A 20298-nucleotide genomic window follows, 5' to 3' on the forward strand; every position below is an offset into this window, starting at 1 on the left:
GATAGCAGAGGATGGTTTCGATCCATCGACCTCTGGGTTATGGGCCCAGCACGCTTCCGCTGCGCCACTCTGCTATGAAACACCCCAGATGGGACTCGAACCCACAATCCCTGGCTTAGGAGGCCAGTGCCTTATCCATTAGGCCACTGGGGCTTCACAGTGAATGGTTCCACCAGTTCTGTGGACGTACAGTGAGTTCTACAACAAAGCAACAACATGGGGAGGACTGTGTGTGGGTTTTGAATAACATGACAATGACCCCTGATGCTGCTGTGGCAGTAACAGAGAAACAGAGTGAAGCTCTGACAGAGCAGAAACCTACACACTGAATTGTGTCCAGAATTACAAAGAAAAACTCAAACTACAAAAGACAACATTTCAGAAAAAAAATCTTTAATGTTCTCACTTTAGCTCAAAGATAGTACTTCAATACATCACAAAAGTGAGCACACTTGACAAGCACATTGATGTAAGTTATTCAGCCTTGTCCTGAACTCATGCTGTTTTGAACGTATGACGTATGACAATTGTTAGACCTGTTTGGATTAAGCTCTTGACCATTCAGAGTTAGACAAATGTTGGTTTAATCCATATTCATTTTTATCAGTTAGTGGAAGCGATAGCCCAGCTGCCAGTGAAACACCAATAGGAGAGGATAGTTGTTTTGTTTTTTTTAAACTTTAATGTTTATTGGTTTTTTGTTTGAACAGTCAACCCCACAAATTGAGAATGTCAACTTCTGACTTTTTCACAAAAAGGAAGAAAATAAGTAACACATTCAAGAAAATAAAAACACAATAAACATAAGTAAAAACATAACAGTCATGGTTATAAGTGTCTGTAGTCTAAAAAGGGCATACACAAGTTCATCATCTTGAGGTTTAAATATCAATAGGTCCATGCACATTTTCCTTTCTGTCATAGATCATCCATTTCTTCCATTTGCACATAAACACATTTTCTCTCAGTCTAAGCAAATAGGTCATTTTTTCCATGTTATAAATCTCTCTCACAATTTCTAACCAATGCTCTATGGTAGGAGGGTCTGTTTTATACCATTTTCTTGTTATTACCTTCTTGCTTGTTACCAACAATATCCTGGTTAAACACCTATCATTATCAATGACATAGTCGTTTATATTACACAGGTACATAACTTTGCATTCCCTTGGTATTGGATATCCTAAAATGTCTTTAATTGCATCACTTACATTTTTCCAAAATAAATTTAATTTATGGCACTCCCAAAATATGTGTGTGTGATTTGGCTCTCTATTCCCACACATCCTCCAACATGTTTGTTGTGAACCACTTTGTTTGCTCTTTATTGTAGGTGTGATGAAATGGCAGGCCAGATTTTTCCACCCAAACTCCAGCAGAGGATAGTTTTGATCCATCATTGTGGGTCCAGCACTCCCTCACTTAACTGGTCTCTGTGAAATACCCCTGATGGTACCAGACACCACAGTCCCTGGTTTGGTAGGGCAGTGCCTCGTCACAACACTTGTGTTCTGGGGCTGGACAGGTCTTCAAATGAGCAGTTCAGTAGACAAACAGTGAGTTTGTCAGAGTAGCGGCATTAGAGAACCCAGCATTAACTGAACCAGTTGACCACCTGTTTCATGATAGGGGCTGTTTCCAGTATTAGCCTCAGTGAAACCAGGAGACAAATAGAGAACTGACATAAGTCGATCCTGATGATGATTATTGGTTGGATTATGCTGTTGACCCATTCAGAGTTAGTGATGTGTGTTTAATCCATATGACTGTGTCAGCAAGACAGAAGGCAGTTGAAGAGACACCCTGTTTCCAGTAAAACACTCATAGCAGAGGATGGTTTCGATCCATCGACCTCTGGGTTATGGGACCAGCACGCTTCCGCTGCGCCACTCTGCTATGAAACACCCCAGATGGGACTTGAACCCACAATCCCTGGCTTAGGAGGCCAGTGCCTTATCCATTAGGCCACTGGGGCTTCACAGTGTATGGTTCCACCAGTTCTGTGGACGTTCTACAACAAAGCAACAACATGGGGAGGACTGCGTGTGGGTTTTGAATAACATGACAATGACCCCTGATGCTGCTGTGGCAGTAACAGAGAAACAGAGTGAAGCTCTGACAGAGCAGAAACCTACACACTGAATTGTGTCCAGAATTACAAAGAAAAACTCAAACTACAAAAGACAACATTTCAGAAAAAAAATCTTTAATGTTCTCACTTTAGCTCAAAGATAGTACTTCAATACATCACAAAAGTGAGCACACTTGACAAGCACATTGGTGTAAGTTATTCAGCCTTGTCCTGAACTCATGCTGTTTTGAATGTATGCCGAATGACAATTGTTAGACCTGTTTGGATTAAGCTCTTGACCATTCAGAGTTAGACAAATGTTGGTTTAATCCATATTCATTTTTATCAGTTAGTGGAAGTGATGGCCTTCCTGCCTGTGAAACACCAATAGGAGAGGATGGTTTTAATCCATCATTATGGGTCCAGCACTCCCTTGCTGAACTGGTCTCTCATCTAATACCCTTGATGGTACCTGACACCACAGTCCCTGGTTTGGCAAGGTAGTGCCTTGTGTATTGGATTCTTGGGCTTGACAGGCCAAATGAGCAGTTCAGCAGACAAACAGTGAGTCTGACAGAGTAGCAGCATTGAAAAAACCAGAGTTAGCAAAACCAGTTGACCACCACTTCCATGATGGGGACTGTTTGCAATTTTGGCCTCAGTGAAACCAGGTAACCCATAGAGAGCCAAACTACATCGACCCTGCTAGTTGATACAGGCTGATATTCAGAGTTAGTTATAGGGGTGTCCCGATCCGATATTGATATCGGATATTGGTCCGATATCAGCCAAAAAACGAGTATCAGATTTTATCAGACTGCATCTAAAATCTCCGATATAAGCGCTCTGATAAGCAGTCCATTTTCCACTCCAGTACTTCTATCCATAGGTGACTCTGGTTGCTGACTATTGTTCTCTGTTTGAGTAACATCACTTGATCAAGCCTTTTCTAACATTCCATACTACAAAATAAGTAATAAAAGTATGTTTGATTCGTGCTGATATCGTATCGAATTGATATCGGTATCGGCCAATACTCAAGGCTGCAATATCGGTATTGTATCGGAAGTGAAAAAGTTGTATTGGGACATCCCTGGTTAGTTATGTGTGTTTAATCCATGTGACTGTCACCCACTCAGAAGAGACACCCTGTTTCCAGTAAAACTCTCATAGCAGAGGATGGTTTCGATCCATCAACCTCTGGGTTATGGGCCCAGCACGCTTCCGCTGCGCCACTCTGCTTAGGAAACACCTCACATGGAACTCAAACCCACAATCCCTGGCTTAGGAGGCCAGTGCCTTATCCATTAGGCCACTGGGGCTTCACAGGGTGTAAATTCACCAGTTCTGTAAATGTCCAGTGAGTTCCACAACAAAGCAACAATATGGGAAGGGCTGAAAGAGGAGTAGGAGACCAGCCGAGAGTAAAGTTCTGATTGAATAGGAACCGGCAGACAAAACTTGGCTAAAATATGTCCTGAAAAACATGAGACCACATTTGTAAAAGGTTCTCCCTCTATTAAGATCTACTTAACTGAGTTTAATGAAATTTTGTAAAGCTAGCAATGGTGCCAAGAAAATGAACCCTAAAGACTTTGATTATCCTCTATCTCCCTCAGGATGAATCAGGATGATTTGTTAGAGTGGTCCTTTGACTTTTCATCCAGCACCACGATCAGGTCAAAGATTTAACTAGTTTTTCAATACTCTGCTTTATGACCAAACTGATGATATTCCCATCAGCTTCATGTGGTGTTTGGTGCTAATCAGCAAATGTTAGTAGCTAGCAGCTTTTCCCATTCCAGTAATAGGAAAATTTTTACCAAAGTTTTCATTCAGCCCAAAAATAAAATTGGTAAAACTTGTACTTGGTAAAAGTACATTGAAGAAAAGGACTACAGACTATTCTGCTATCATGTGTTCCTGTCGCAGCAAGGACAATACATTGTTAGGGTGCAGTCAGATTTCATGATCATGAAATTGTGCTGTAGGTCTGTGCAATAATATGCAATGTGTTCATTTGTTTGACAGCTCAGACTGATCACAAAACTTGCAGACACAGGAAGCAACCTGGAGGAAAATAGCAGGCAGGTTCCTGTTTAACAAGGCAAAATTTGTATTGCGCTCAGTTTCATTTCCTTAAATCCCATTCTGTCAGTCATCTATCTTTTATTTTCATCAGTTTCTCTCCTTTTTCTTCTTTTGACTATATTTTTCACAGAGTGGAGTCATTCTGCTGTGGGAGAAGTAAACCATTTCCAATTCACCAGGATGTCTCTTTGTCTCAGTTTGCACCACACAGAACAAACTTTAGACATGAGTCTTTAGAATGACGACTGTGTACAACCAATCCATTTCTAAAATTTGCTTTGCACTCAGTCTGAACACATCTTTAGAGAAGATAGAGGGAGCTTTGAAGATTAGGCAGAAAATTCCTGACAGCTAGTCTGTTAGCTTGGAGTAGGTTTATAAAACACTGGAGGAGCAACAGCAGCAACGAAGGATCTTCCAGCAGCTTAAACACTGAGCAGGAAGCAGCACTGAGCCCCTGCTGTATCAGGGGATTCCTCCCTTTGAGAAATGACTTCAGGCCTCGTTTTCTAATCCAGATTCAATTTCAATACAATTACCCAGATTGTTCTGTAATTCATCACTGAATGAAAAGTCCAATCTCCTCCTGAGAGAAATTAAGAGGCAGGAACTGAGCTGGTGACACAGAAGATTGGTGACACGTCTCCAGAGCAGAAGTCCGCTTTTTCTTCCTGCGGTAATTGTGAATGGTTAGGATCTGATGTGGGGTCAGAACGTCTGTCACTGCTGCTGTGATTAATTACCGGGATGTAATGTGACTGGCTGCAAAGGGATCAGCAGATAGAGGATTACTGCTTGATTTGTAAGAATGAATCGCCTCCATCTACAGTTTCGGTCATGATTTTTGCACATCCTTCTCATGTGCATATGATGGAATCAACTAATCTTCCAAATTATATTGTTTAAAATAGATTAGTTTGTGTATCCAGGCCCTCTAAAATGATACACAGAATCTGATCTTATACCCCTACCAGCAGGATGACATTATTTGTCTGCCTTCCAAAACTGTTTCAAAACACAGTTGGAAAAATTAGTCAGTTATGTAGGTTGGTTCAGTTTAGGCATAAAAGCGACTTGGTTAGATTTAGGGGATCATGCTTTGAGCTCACATTACTCCTTTGTTAAGGTTAGGGGAGCTTTTGTCATTATGGTATACACACACAACAAAAACCACAGGGCTAGGCTTAGAGCAGGTTCAGTTTTGCAAAACCACATCTGCAAAGCTCAGTACCAAAACCATCCAGTTTCCTGCATTTATCTCCAAGTCATGTCTGGATCTGCCCGAGCTTGCCATGTGATTAAGCACACATATTGCCTACAGTTGCTCACTTGTCATTTGTCCTTACAATGGTATACGCCATTTTGCGCAGCACCTGTGCTCCTGCAGCTCTTGATGTGTTTCCTCAGTGACAATCTGCCTACCTTGCAGCCATCAACTGAATGTTATTCTCACAGTCTGTGATCACACCAGTTTTCTCCCAAATGTCCTACCTGGCCATCAACGATGTGTTGTCCACAACTGCCTGCATGTCCTTCATTTTGATGGAGCAGCGAGCAACAAGCCTACATCGTTGTCGTGACGTCCCAATATTTGAATGGATGTGAATTTTAGAGTTTAAGATTGAGTTATTAGCTTTCTCGGTAAAACAGTCCTGGTGAGGCCTGATTAGGCCTGAAGATATTAGCTGATTTAGATGTTAAAAATACTTCACTATCATTTTGATTTCTGATTTTTCCACTTTTTTTTTTCCTCAGCCATTGTCCAACTGCAATTAGTTCACTTTTTCCTGTGCCCATTCCCATGAATTTATCTAAATATATTTTTTTGCAGATGTCCCAGCAGATGACATCTGCAATGAACTAAATGATTGAACTAAATGGAGCAGCATAATTTGCACATGCATGCAAGTCAGACACATTAGTGTAAAAAGATTTATAAAGTTGTTATTCAGCTTATTTGTCAGTCATCTGTCTTTCAAATTCTCATCTAGTTTTTATGCCTCTGTGCTGATGACAGCCAGAGGCATTATGTTTTCAGGTTGTCCATCAATCATCCCATTCTTGTGAACACAATATCTCAAGAATAAATGACGAAACTTTCTTCAAACTTGGCACAAATGTTCACTTGGACTCAAAGATCAACTGATTAGAGTTTGGTGGTCAAAGGTCAATGTTACTGTGAGTGCACACATTATTTGCATAACTCAAGAATTATTGCACTATGAATAAATTTCAGATAAATATCTAACAGGATAAAATAATGAGGTGATGACATTTTATATCCCAGAGTTCAGCTTCATTGTGACATCATAATGACTGTAAAAATAGTCTCTGAGTGAGGCATGTTTCTCATTGAAAATTTATTACTGGAATCACATGTCAATACAGTGAAAACAATACACTTAATACCATTATTAAATTCCTTCAAAGTTACAGGTCAATATAGTGGCAAGTTCCATATTAAATTCCTTCAAAGTCTTCACTACAGACATTATGTAAGTCTGGACAGATGTGGATGTAAACTGTAACTTGACTGGTTGGTGGAGACAAACAGCTGCAAGGCAGTAATTTTATTTTTTGACTGCCCTGTTTCATACGACCATTGACAGCTGACTTCTCACTCCCAGTCCCACTAGGGGCTGCAAATGATCAACAACTGTTTCAGTTTGAAACCTTGTTTCAACTCAGGACAACATATGCAGAGGTCATGTTATTATTGGAGCTTTGCAAATCTCCGCTGGTTGCATCTGTCAGTTGTGGTGGCATTGCAGTAGGTGCTTCACCATCTGTTACCTGGCAGAGATCTGAACTCTACAGAGTGACTTCTTTGATTTGCATTCTGTTTTTATTTACATTTTACCCAATTTTGGGGAATTGGGGCTGTATTATCACACATCTTGTTAGCAATATTGATATACATGTTCTGAGGTAGAAAAATGACCACGACCAATTCCTGTAGCTGCATGTACAACCACAGATAACTGCAGGATGAGTCTTTATTGCTTTTGTAATCCTCAATTGGCTCTCAATCTCTCTCTCTCTCCCTCTCTCTCTCTCAGTGGGATCCCTGGGAAGAAGTGCGGAACCATCATCTTCACAGCCGAGGAGCTCAGTAACTGCCGGGTTAGTATCAGATCATGCTCAGGACACACACGGACACACACACTCGGTTATACAAACAGTCCGAGACAGGGGTCAGGAAGTTAAGCACTCCAGCCTGAATTCATGACAGTCACGTCGTGTGTTTCCATTTTTAACTCAGCAGAGTGAATTTAAATGACCGCGCAGAATAATTCTGTCATCTGCATCAAGTGGGAAGAAAGTGAATTTGTACTTTTCCTTCAAAGTGATGATGAGAGCTGCTCATGAATTATTTATCCAGTCTTATAGTTCGCTTTTCTTGCCACAGTGGGTAAATAATTAGACACTCCAATCAAAGAGAGAGGCACATGCAAGCACACACACACACACACACACACACACACACACACACACACACACACACACACAATGTGCTTACCATTGTAATACAGTGTGCACTTGTACATGCAAACTTATGCAATTACATGGCCATGATTTGAATACTGCGGAAGGAGTTTGCTGTAATGTATACACAGAATTAAGTTTAACCTTCCTCATAGCAGATCATACATATGAATGTGAGGAGGGTGAAGGTACACTGCAGGCTGTACAGCAGAGATGATGGTATACCACAAAGAGCTTCAGGGCTTCAGGACTCAAAGTTTACATTCACATTTGTTAGTTATGGGTCACAAGTCCTTCTCTGGAACAACATCCCTGGTTAGGTTTATGTCATAGATGAAGTATCTGTTCTATTTAAAGTCTTTAAAGGCATAGTTTGTATTTTTTGAAGTGGTGTTGCATGAGGTACTTCTCTATCATCAGTGTATTACCTACAGTAGATGGCGGTCGGCATGGCTCCAGTTTGGAGAAGTAGCAGGTGTACTGGAGTAGGAAGCAAAGCAATGTACTGCTCTGGACAGGGTCAGCTGCCACCTAAAAATCATTATCAGTTTAAAGGAACAGTTCACCCCAAAATTCAAAAATACATATTTTCCCCTGGCTTGTAGTGCTATCTATCCTACTAGATTGTTTTGGTGTGAATTGCATTGTTTTGGAGATATCAGCTGTAGAGATGTCTGCCTTCTCTCCAGTATGTCTCTTTCCAAAAAATCCTAATGGGAACTACTTTCTTCTTGGTAGATAGAAAGTAGTTCCTAGTGCTCACAACAAGATCTGTGGATTATCTAGAATAATTAGGAAAGAGACACAGGTTTTGTATTTTTTAAATGTATTTTTCTGGCACTTTGAGCCCTGGGCTGAGTCCCATCATACTGAAGAGAAGGCAGACATCTCTACAGATATCTCCAAAACTCTGCAACTCACACAGAAAAAAAAAAAAACTTGATGAATAAAGAGCACCAAGTACCATTTTCGCCAAAGCCACCAGACTCCTTTGGCAGTAATTTAGACACTGAAGTCACATATTAACTCAAACAAATACAGCAATCAAGGTAGATCAGCAAGTCCTGTATTCTGCAAGGTTTTGTTTTGCCATAGAGGCTGGGGAGATTGATATTTGTCTTGTATGACAGCAGTTTCCTGTACATGATGTATGCTTAAACTGTTTTTTATTCATTGCCTAAAATACATTTTGCTGCTGACAGTGTCCACAGCAGTACATTGCTTAGCGTGTAGCTCGGACTGTGGATCACTACCTCATACAACCCCACTTCAAAAAAATCTGATCTATCCCTTTAACAAACCAGTGTCCCTCTAACTTTTGTACCTGATTAGTTTGAGACAGATGTCCCAGACTAATCAGAGGGAGACACTTCACTCTACTGCAGCTGGACATTACTGTTCTTGGCACTTGAAGAAGCCAGGCGTTCCATATATTCCCAGATGGCTTACATTAGTGCCTGCTGTGTATATGGGCAAAATTTCACTGAAAAAAAAAATTGGAAAGACCCTCTATACACCTGTGTGTGATTTTCTTCTCTGAAAAATCATTGGCAAAACAGCTTTATGCATTTTCCATCTCTATCAGCTGTCACTAAATGTATGTCAAACTGAAAAATATTCATCATAGAGCCTAAGAAACATTTGCACTGTTCTTTTAACAGCTATAAATACAAAATAACATTGTTAGCTGTTTTTTCTTCACCTGTGCAGAACTATCCAGCATCTGATTAAAATCCAGGGCTCTGTCCAGGTGGTGAGATGCAAATAGCTAATTATACATTCTGAACTCAAAGGGAGGTTTGCTTCTTGAGATATTGAATAATTTCCACCCATTACACCCACCCATTTGCACGAGGACAGCTCCTCACGTTGATCTCCTCATAAACTCTGAAGTTATTTTGGTTCATGTGTACATCTCATGATGACATCGGTTGAAAACCCACCTATAGGAGACAGGCTGGGGAATTAGGGAAGTCTGTCTAAACACGCTGCGCTTATCAAAAGAAACAAGAACAACCGAGTTCAAATGTTTTTTTCACGTTGATTCATGCACCAGTGTGTGGGATAAGTGACATCTAGTGGTGAGATTGCAGATTACAACCAACTTGTCTCACTCTCTCCTCCGAGCATGTAGGAGAACATACAATGGCCGTGAAAACGTGAAAGGCTGTATCTAGAGCCAGTGTTTGGTTTGTCCATTCTGGGCTACTGTAGAAACATGGTGGCCTCTGTGAGAGAGGATCTGTGCCCTCTGTAGATATAAAGGCTCATTCCGCACTGGTCCTTTAAGTACTGTTGCTATGTGTAATACTGATAATAATAAGCAACAGTAATCACTGCTGTGACCCTTTAATAATCAAAATAAATATAAATATAATGAAGGCTAAAAATGAAAACTGAAAATAATGTTATAATATTGTTTTGTTGATTTAGGCCAAACAAAGGAGGTGTGCATCAGTTCAGACAGGTCAGCACCTTCCTGATTGGCTCATACACACTCACAAGAGTGCAGTGCAATTTTGAGGTCAGGAAATAAGTTTATGTAGCTTGTCTTTCACAGGATCCTCACACATAAGCAGCCAGTTTTTATACAGTAATATTCATGTTTTCTTAAAGAAAGAACTACAATGCCTTTACCACAGCTGTGGCTGCAGATGTAGTATTAAAGGATATGTTTTCATAGCGTCCAGGTTGTTTTTGTGTCTAAGAGACAAATAAGAATTTTTGAGCGAGAGTGAAGCAGCTGTCAGAAACCAAGCTGAGCTACAACAGAATCCCTCTTGACAAACTGCACGCCATCAAGAACATCCACTAAAAGTGCTTATTTTTTGTTATTCTGTTTCTTACAACATTATGGAAAAGATCCCTACAAAGGCAGGCCTTTTTGTAATACGTTATGTTTAAAGGGATAGTTAACCCCAAAATGAAAATTCAGTCATTATCTACTCACCCTCATGCAGATTGAAGGTCTGGTTTATTTTTTTAGTTTCATAGGGAAACAGTGTTGCAGAATCTCCCAAACAATGGAAGTGAATGGTGACCAGTTTTTTCAAACGTAAGAAAAACAACAGAATAAAAGCATAAAATGCTTCCATACTGCTCGTCTGGTGTAATCCAAATCACCTAAAGCCCCAACATGCCAAGTTGGTAAAAAAAAAAAAAAGTTACTTACACCATGTTTTTAGCCTGAATTTTCACTGTAGCTCCTTAACTTGGAGCCATGTTCATGTGCACATGTATGCTGTCTGAACTGTGTGTGTGTGTTGTGACGAGACTTGGGTTACATCAGACGAGCAGTATGGAAGTTTTTTTTTTTTGTTTTTTTTTTGCTGTTTGAAAACTGGTCACTGTTCACTTCCATTGTTTGGGAGATTCTGCAACACTGTTTTCTTGTGAAACTCCAGCAGCGTTTTGTGGACTAACAAAACAAACCAATCCACAGTCAGCATGAGGGTGAGTAGATAATGTCTGAATTTTATGGGTGAACATCCCTTTTATTAGAATCTCTTTCATTGATCTCACCAAACTAACCAGATTCCCTTTACAAAACTGTAATTTGGTCATTCAAACTTGACAGAAATAAAATAAAACTCTTTCCACTGTTTCAACAATCACTGCTCTGGTTTGGTCTAAATAAACACTTACTTCACAGCATTACATGTGAAAATATCAAGAGAGGAGTGAGAGGGAGGTTGGACATCAGAGACATCGCAGGGAGAAACAAGAATATTTTTTACATCTCCCTCTGTGAATTCAGGGTTTAGTTCAACCAAACTACCAGAGTTGATTGCTGGAACAGCAGAGAGAGATCAACCAAGATCTTTTTGGTGCGTTCTATTTTGTTTCAGTTGAGTTTGAATGAAGGTGACAATGTTAAATTTAAAGTTTTACATAGGGAGCCTGGTTAGTTTGGTGAGGGCAATAAAACAGCTGTTTCTAGTGAAACAAAATATATTTTACTCTGTCTCAGTCTGTCTTAGTAGGGATCCTTTCCATAATGTTGTTAGAGACTTTGAAGAACAATCTGAGCCTGTCAGTGATAAAACAAGCACTTCTAGTGGACGCACTTCGATGGTGTGCCGTTGCCTGGAGGGAATATCTTGTATCTTAGATACACTTCTGCTGGCTGCAGTGGTCTCCCTCAATACTGGACCGAAAAATTGTTGCTCCCATTACTTCTGTAGACACGGTAACATGGGAAAATGTGGTCCACGTTGCAAAAGTACACTTTAAAATAGACAGCCAAGTCCCAGGTCCAAGAGAAGTCCCATGTCTTAACCAGTGGGCTTTCAGTTCTAAACCAGTCACGGTGTGTTTTTATGGACTTGAGGGAGGTATCAGGTCTTTGAGATGGTGGGCTCAAGTGTATGTGAACAAATGAGCATGGTGATTCATTCAAAGTCCACCTGTAAGACTGAAGACAGACTGTTGTTGCTCTCTCAGGACATAGCCACCATGCAGCTCTGTGCCAACAAGCTGGATAAAAAGGATTTCTTTGGCAAGTCTGACCCTTTCCTCGTCTTCTACCGGAGCAACGAGGACGGAACGTAAGTGTGTGTGTTTTGTTGTTAGGTGTGTGTGTTGTAAATCCTTTATTGTTCAGTCCATCTGTTAGTCCCCCAGCCGGGGCGAGCATGCCGCTCTTCTGCTCTGTCGCAACTCTTCCCTTGTTACTGGCAGCAGCTGAAAATCTGCCAGCAGATTTCTCTGTTGGATCCAGTCCCATGAGGAGTTTGAAAGCTTCTTGCCCGTCAGATGGAAGAAGGGCTAATAGATTTTCTTGACACTGAGACAGAAAGTTCTAATCTGTACTTACTGTAGCCTTCAATATTTCAGACGTACAGTTCAGGATCAAAACCCAGTGTGAGCCTGTTTCTGCTGTCTCATGCTGAAGAATTCGTTCAGCTGAGAAGTGTTTCAACACACTGTCTGGGTTTTTGAGCTGCCTTTAAACACTCACGCAGGAAGCAAAAACTATTACACACACATACGCACATAATTGTTACTTCGCAAACTTTGGTAGCACTTCATTTGAAGGGTGCATAAGACTGACATTACACACTTATAACCATGACATAACACCTATCTTGAACATTAAGCAGAACTTCACATTAACCAAGACAACATAACCTGTCGGTGTCTTTGTAATGTCAACTTGCCATTAACCAAACCACATAACCTGTTAATGTTTTTGCAATGACAATTTGAGATTAACCAAGACAACAATGTCTTTGTTATGACAACTTGACATTAACCAAGATAAAAAAAAAAAATATTCATGAAACATTATAATGGTCTCATGACAGTCAATGCTAAAACCAACCACATATGACAGTATAACATTAAAACATAAAGCTAAATAGTTTCTTCATGTTTGATAATTAGGCCTGTTATGAAATGTTTATGACAAGTTATGTGTCAAGTTGTCATAATAAAGCCACTGACAAGTGATTAAAGTGAAGTTGTCATTTCAAAGGTATGACATGAAAATATCAATATTCATAAAGGCTCCTTCATATTTATGACAGGTGTCATGTCAGTCTTATGCACAGTCCATTAGATAAAGTGTTAACCAAATTTTACAAACTACAGGATGTGGAGATCAAACCACTGTAGGAACCTTTTTTTGACAGATTTTCTGTCCTTGCTAGCTCCCATTAACTTGTATTCCTTTTGAACAAAAAGTTTTTTTGAATTCTCATCCTCACCATGTTGAGCTGTGTCTGTGTTTCCAGCTTCACCATCTGCCACAAGACCGAGGTGATCAAGAACAATCTGAACCCTGTGTGGCAGCCGTTCACCATCCCTGTTCGAGCACTCTGTAATGGAGACTATGACAGGTGAGGGGACAGCACAGGTCTCACAGGTTACATGTTATTGTCATCCACCACTGTCAAAAGGGTCTGAGTAGTCTGACTGCTGGCAGGTGATAAATGAGCTTATCTTCACCATGTTGGTTTTAAAATGTTTTAAACACTTCACATCCACTTGGCATAAAAAGTAGTCCGTATTTCAGTCAGGGAGAATTATGGCTGTGAATGTGACAGTTAGAAACTGCACTGAACAAGCATGATGTTCAAACAGGGAGGAACAAAAATAATACAATATAAAAAGTTTCCTTTTTAAAACTTTGATCTGCTACCGGAAATACTGATGTGTTTTTCTTTGGAATGACAGAGTAAAGTCAGTGTGATGACAGAGCCTGCTGAGTGTGTGAAGTGGATGTTGGACTCTGTGGTGGTCAGAATAATGCCAGCAGTCGGCCGTGCTGTCAGTCTCAGGCCAGTGCTGGTGTTATTGAGACCAACATGTAGGCACTGCAGCAAAAAACCTCAACACCCTGCCCTGTTCTGCCTGCTTCTTTGACTAGACCTTGTTGCCTTCGTTGGCATGAGGAGTGATTGGTTAGGATTAGGGTAAGAATATCAGGGCAGGCCAATCAGAGGCAGGGTAGGGTGGGTCAGGGCTTTGCTGTCCTGTGAAAAATGTTTGGTACCTTTATTTTGTTATTCTTTTTTGTTATTTCCAGACATTTTAATGTGGAAATATTACATATTGTAGCTTTAACAATATATACCACAAACCCATTTCTTTGTGTTCATTCATCAAAATCAAATCATGTTTTTTTCCTCCTTTTAAAACAAGCAATGGCATTAGCTAAATTCAAGTCATTTCAACCAATGATTACCTGATCAGGTATACCTGATGAAGGTCGTTTGGACTGAAACGTCAGATATTCAATAAATCACTAGAAAGCGAGACAGTGTGCGGGAGTCTGCTATCTTTTTTGCCAGCCAAAATGTAAAAGTCAGGGCTTCAAAATGGGAGCCCACAAACCAAAAGGTGACATCATAGTGGGCTTACACTTGTGAAATATCCACATTCTTAAAAGCTTTGATTGGTTGACTGATTAAAACAACCATGAATCACGGACCATCACTGACTCATTTGAAAGCATGGAACTAGCCTAGAGGTAAGATCGGGCCTAAAAAATACCAGCCCGACCCGACCCAGGCCCGCGGGTATTAAAGCCCGACCCAGCCCGAGCCCGACCAATTAACTTGATTTGCAGGCCCGAGCCCGAAGCAAACCCGAAATTTCATATTTTATTTGTGAGGACTCGGGAGGAGGAGGGGTGATTTATGATAACAAATTAAAGCCTGTCTTTTGTAACGAAATCTAAGTTAAACAAGACTGTATAAACATTTACATCTTTTATATTTCTGTGTCTGCAGAGGTTACATTAACCGACAATTTTCCATCATTGACGGATTTTTTTAAGAGTTGACGGGAAAAATTTAAGGCCGTCCGTCATTTTGACGGGTTGAAAATTGGGCCATAAACCACAACAGAAGTACGTCCTTAAGAATCTAGCGTGGCACTTTAAGAGAGAGAGAGAGAGGCAGAGAGACAAAGAAGAACAATGACGGGTGGATAATAGACAGAGACAGGAAGGAGTTCTTTGGTGCCAGTCTTTTTGCTCTCGTATGAAAGCAAAGCGCCACATTGACTACATTCAGCGAAGCCAACGCAAGTTTCTGTAGCATTTTCAACAATCAATTTGAAGCTTTTCCACACCTCACTCTTACCGGTGCATGTTTGCCTTTTCAGTTCCCCTGTCTTTAGTTTTATCCTTGACTTCTTGCTGCTCCATATCGGGGATACCAGGTCAAAATAGATGCGGACTTGCGGAGGGGAAGATTATTAAGAGGGCGGCGTTCATGTGCGCAGAGCATGCTCTGGCTCTGCGGCTCCTGTTTAGTAGTTAAATAACAATTACCTTACAGCGCCTTCTCTGTTTTATCCAAATTATTTATTTTATAACAAGTATTCCTTAGTTTAGTATCCACACATCGTTTTAGTATACATTTTTATAAACATATATTTATTAAAAAAAAAAAAAAAAGTCAGCGAGAGAGAAGCCCGGCCCGACCCGACCCGAACGTAATGATTGACATTTTAGGCCCGACCCAGCCCGAAATTCGGGTCGGGTTGGGCTCGAACTCGGGCTTGGGCTTAAGATCTTACCTCTAAACTAGCCTGAGAACTAGTCTGTTTTAGTCTAAGTGAGACCATAATTTACAAAATGGACATCATGCTGTAATGAAACAGGCTTGAAACTAACAATTGAGATCATAAACTCATTAGGAAACTGTTTACTGAGGTCATAAATCAAGTGAGAAGTAACCTAATTTTCTCATAAGCTTACATGCAACTAGACTTTTTTTTGCAACCAGCGGAGTCGCCCCCTGGATGTGTGTGTCCAAGAAAAGTTTACTTCCTGACTTCCTGTCCTTCTATCAATCTCTCTCTGCCACTGCTCTTTCTTGCCCTCACCGTCTCTTCTTTCTGTCTGTCTCACCTCCCTCCAGGACGGTCAAGGTGGACGTTTACGACTGGGACAGAGACGGCAGGTAAGTTATTCTTTTTCTTCTTTTTTCTTTTCCTGTATTCATTTTCAGCTGCAGATTGAATTCCTCAAATGTCACACCTTGTTCTGTCTGGACTCTGCTCCTTCAGTCAGATGATTAGGTATTAGAACAGATGGAGGGCTCCACCCGCCTGGCATGAGCTGGGTGATAAATCAAAGACAGTTTGCAGGTGAAAAGTAGCAGCTGAGTGGACACGAGGTCAGGGTTTATGAGCGCTGACCATGGTACTGACAGAGCCTCTCTCCCTCACTGACAGTGGGTTACTGCAGGGGCTCCTCCCACAGGCCTGGGGGCTTAATTGGAAACCTCATGTGGGTCTTTCAGGCTGTCTGGCCTTGTGTTCCTGCTGTCCATAAATTTCAGTTTGGATTCACTGGAAATTTGTGTGGTTTTTCATAAATCCCCAGTCCCAGACTTCCAAATCCCTGCATGACAGGAGGAAACTCAAGGTAAATGTTTGTCTCGCAGTGTTCCAGCAAAGACTGATATCAGTCTGACAGTCATCGGGAGGTAATTCTGTTGCATATCTGCACACAGAGAGTTGCTTTTTCAAAGTTTGACAGACAATTGCTTTTTTCCCAGAACATCACAGTAAAGAACTTTTATTTAGTCAACAAGCCCTTATCAGAGATTTCAGACTTTAACTTTAAAATAGAGGCATGATCTTGTCAAAGTAAACTCCTCTGTAATCACTGAGAATGCACAGTGTGCTGTTTTTCACACAGAAGAAAGTAAACCTGGTGTTTTGGCCCAGTGAAAGCAACAATCCCACTACAATTTGTGTTGCATATAGACAAACCAAAGGTGGAAGTCACGCAAGCCATTACTGCTGTGGCATCTCACTTGAATGCCTGAGCAATAAAACTAATATGAAATGACTTTTTATCCACTTTTGCCAACACATTTGTCCAGGACATCCTGTAAATGTGGAAACAGAAGATAAAAATTCAAATATGAAATTGTTGAATACATTTGGGCCAAGTGTTTTGCAAGTGGACAAACAGAACTTGCTGTCAGATATCTGTGGAGAGGAGAGCAGTTAGACATGGTTATATTTCAAAAGTGTTTTTCACCCACCAGCCACTGTTGAGCATGTTATTTGAAAAATATAATCAAATACTCATTATATATATCAACTGTTGTTGATAACTGGGACAAATCACATCCAACTAAAAACAAAACGTATTTTAAATTATTACTGCTAACACTTTTGTAGAAAATGTATTCGTTAGGGATTTATATATACGAAATATATGTAATTTATAAAATGTTTTGCTCTATTTTTTTTTCTAAACTTGCTCTCTGCCAGAGGAAACCCTTGTCCCAGACAAGAATTTGCAACTTCAAACAATTTAAAAATGTGTTAAAAGCCTTCAAAATGTTAAACTAACAGTGCATATTAACAACATAGGTGTAAAAATGTGCTATTATAATCATCTTTGTTTTAAAGGAGAAGTGTGTGATTTCCAGTGGCATCTAGCATTCAAACCTTAGATTGCAACTAAGAGGATTTACCCCGACACCGCCCCTCTCTCACCAAGAGTAAGGTGGCCGTCAGCGGACAAAATGGCGAGCGAAAGCTTTCTCACAACAAACTACAATTATATGTGTAGGATGAATTACCTGTCCAGCAAAAAACAGGCAACCTCGGTGTCACTGTGAAAACGTTTGTCCTCCATCAGCGATTTCCATCGTGTAAACGCTATGCCGACGTTGATTCGTGTTTTTTCCGTTTCCTGTCATGCTTGCATTTACTTTCTTCGCGTCTCCGCTTCTTGGATGACGGGGATTCACTGTCCGCTGCTTTTTGTTCTGGCACAGTGTATGTATGATCCTCCATTTGTCAAAACTGTGCCAGTCAAGGTTCACAACGCTAAATGGTCTGCCAGCAATCACCCGCGTCTATCCTCCCCGTCTACTTCCGTGTTTACGCTGCGGCGTCTACGTAAGGTCACCATGGGCTTCCCAAGACTCTCTGTTAGTGCAGTTTGTCCGCTCTGCGCTGCCGTAGACGGCGCAGGATGATGATCTCCGTAAGTCGACCCGACAGTATGTAACTATAAATGGCTATTTCTAAAGTAACAGGAACATATAGATTATGAGTTTACGTTGATTGATAATAATAAGTAACATACTTATATATAATATATCTCATTTATGTACATAAATTCCTGTAATTATTACACACTGGTCCTTTAAAGTTGATTTTTTTAATGAAAATGTTGACCCTTCAAATTTGTGTCCCAGATTTCTGTCAGCTCCATCAGATTTTTTACAAAAACCAGGCATAAAAATGTTTAGCTATACCTTAAGGAGCCCTGTCTCACTACCTGGTTTAAAAAAGGTGGGAATACTGCTCAAGCACTGATAAACGTTGTATTTTTTTGACAAATTCATTAAATAATGTTGTTATCAGATGTGTCTCAATTAGGGATGTTCCTGGCGACTGATTTCCGTCGATTAAACACAAAATTTAATTTAGACTAGTCCAACACTAAGAAAACACTCAGAAAGCAGTTAAAATTTAGCAGAATTTGTTCATTTATAATATTAAACACTGTCCAAAAAAAATTACTGTATTAAGAGCCATTTGAAGCTGTTAGTCACAGTCTACAGTCATCAAATCGTACTTTAAATGCAACTGACGTGCACTACTTTGCGCTGTGCAATACAAACCTTACACATTAATGTACAAAACATGACAACAACTCAATAAACGCTTCACCTTTTCAGACTGAAGAGAATCACAGTGTCTGCAGGTAAAGGAACCAGAGCTAACGTTAGCTGCCAGCCTGACACACAGTGTGGCTAACGTTAGCAGTGCTAGCAGCAGCAGCAGCTCTGCCTGCAGGTTTATGTCTGTCTGTGCTTAATGTGGTCACGTTTCTCCAGTGCCGTAGCTCCAACTAGTGATGAGCGGCTGCATAAAATCTTAGAAGCAACAAATAACTGGCATCATGCATGAATGAGATATTGATAAATATTTTAAACGACTAGTATTTCCGGTGCCGACTAGTGAGGGTGAGGATGTTTAATCGTATAGTCGACTAATCACGTGCATCCCTAGTTCAACCATAACATTTCAACTCTGTAGTCCTTCTAAATCAAAGCTAAATAAGAATTATGGTTTGAAAATGTGTATTTTGATAAACATTAAGAGAACTCTGAGACACTTTAATAATAAATAATAAAATGACTCCTCAATGAAAAAATGTAACATTTTGTCAGCTCTGTCAGAAGTCAACTGCGTCACATTTTCCATCTGACAGAGTTGACGTCTATATTTAATAAAAAATGTAATCACTGGGAGCGTGGCCCATTACAAGGTTTAATAGCCAAGAGTTTGATCTTTTAAAAAATATTTTTCCAGCATAATTGAAGAGTAAAAATCAAAATCCCCTCAAAATACGTTTTTGTTCCAATTCTCAAGAATGGCTGACATTATGTACTTAAAAACTAAACTACTATAAAATGACGTTGATAATCACTTAACAACAAAAGTAATTATTATAGTCTTATGTTACTTGTTATATGACTTTCATTATTCAGCCCTGCTTTGTTGAAGGTGCAGTAGATTTAACAATTCATATCCCTGCAGTTCCAGGTTCTCCTCACCCACACATCTCATATTCTGTATTTACTATGTGCAGAAATAAAAAATTAGATGTTGTGGTTTAGCAAGTAGCAAGTCTTCAGCAAACTTAATGAAAGCCACAGTTTGTGTATTACAGAAGCTCCATCATCACAGTGAGGTTGTGGGGCTCAAACACCCTCAAACTCTGAACTAATTCAGTCATTTCTGAATGTAGACTCACCAGTAGATAATGGCACAAAAAGCACGTAATGGGTATGATCTTTACTCATGGAGATGAGGGTCAAGTTAACTTTTCTTTACTGGCATTTAATTTTAAAGTGGATTTTTTCTGTAGAATGAAAGTGAACTTGCTGTATAACCACTGAATGAAGAACATATCATTAAAACTAAGTAGTGCTTTAAGTCAAGTCAGTTTTATTTATAGAGTGGCAAATTATAAAAGACTTTTCATAGAGAGCTGGTCTAGACTGTACTTTTAATAATATTATTTACAGAGACCCAAGAATTCCCACCATGAGCAAGCACTTGGTGACAGTGCTGAGGAAAAACTTCCTTTTAAAAAGCAGAAACCTCGAGCAGAACCAGGCTCAGGGTGGGCAGCCATCACCCTCGACTGGTTACAG

The 20298-nt window shown here is 40.1% G+C and overlaps 1 protein-coding gene and 3 non-coding genes across 4 annotated transcripts in view; 1 reads left to right on the forward strand and 3 right to left on the reverse strand.

Moving 5' to 3' along the window:
• LOC146331061 (copine-9-like) overlaps window positions 1-20298 on the forward strand; it is a 295949-nt gene that overhangs the window by 197939 nt on the left and 77712 nt on the right. Inside the window, exons 8-11 of the mRNA XM_084726649.1 lie at window positions 7222-7285; window positions 12092-12195; window positions 13384-13488; window positions 16021-16062. Coding sequence (XP_084582775.1) covers window positions 7222-7285; window positions 12092-12195; window positions 13384-13488; window positions 16021-16062 — 315 coding nt within the window. The remainder of the gene's footprint in view (window positions 1-7221; window positions 7286-12091; window positions 12196-13383; window positions 13489-16020; window positions 16063-20298) is intronic.
• trnam-cau (transfer RNA methionine (anticodon CAU)) lies at window positions 3-74 on the reverse strand. The gene has a single exon. It is a non-coding gene; the product is annotated as a tRNA-Met (tRNA).
• On the reverse strand, window positions 81-153 carry trnar-ccu (transfer RNA arginine (anticodon CCU)). The gene has a single exon. It is a non-coding gene; the product is annotated as a tRNA-Arg (tRNA).
• On the reverse strand, window positions 1903-1975 carry trnar-ccu (transfer RNA arginine (anticodon CCU)). Its single transcript has one exon. It is a non-coding gene; the product is annotated as a tRNA-Arg (tRNA).

The sequence above is a fragment of the Lutjanus erythropterus genome, chromosome 2 (genome assembly GCF_056507025.1).
Source record: "Lutjanus erythropterus isolate fLutEry1 chromosome 2, fLutEry1.hap2, whole genome shotgun sequence".
NCBI classification, from domain to species: domain Eukaryota; kingdom Metazoa; phylum Chordata; class Actinopteri; order Lutjaniformes; family Lutjanidae; genus Lutjanus; species Lutjanus erythropterus.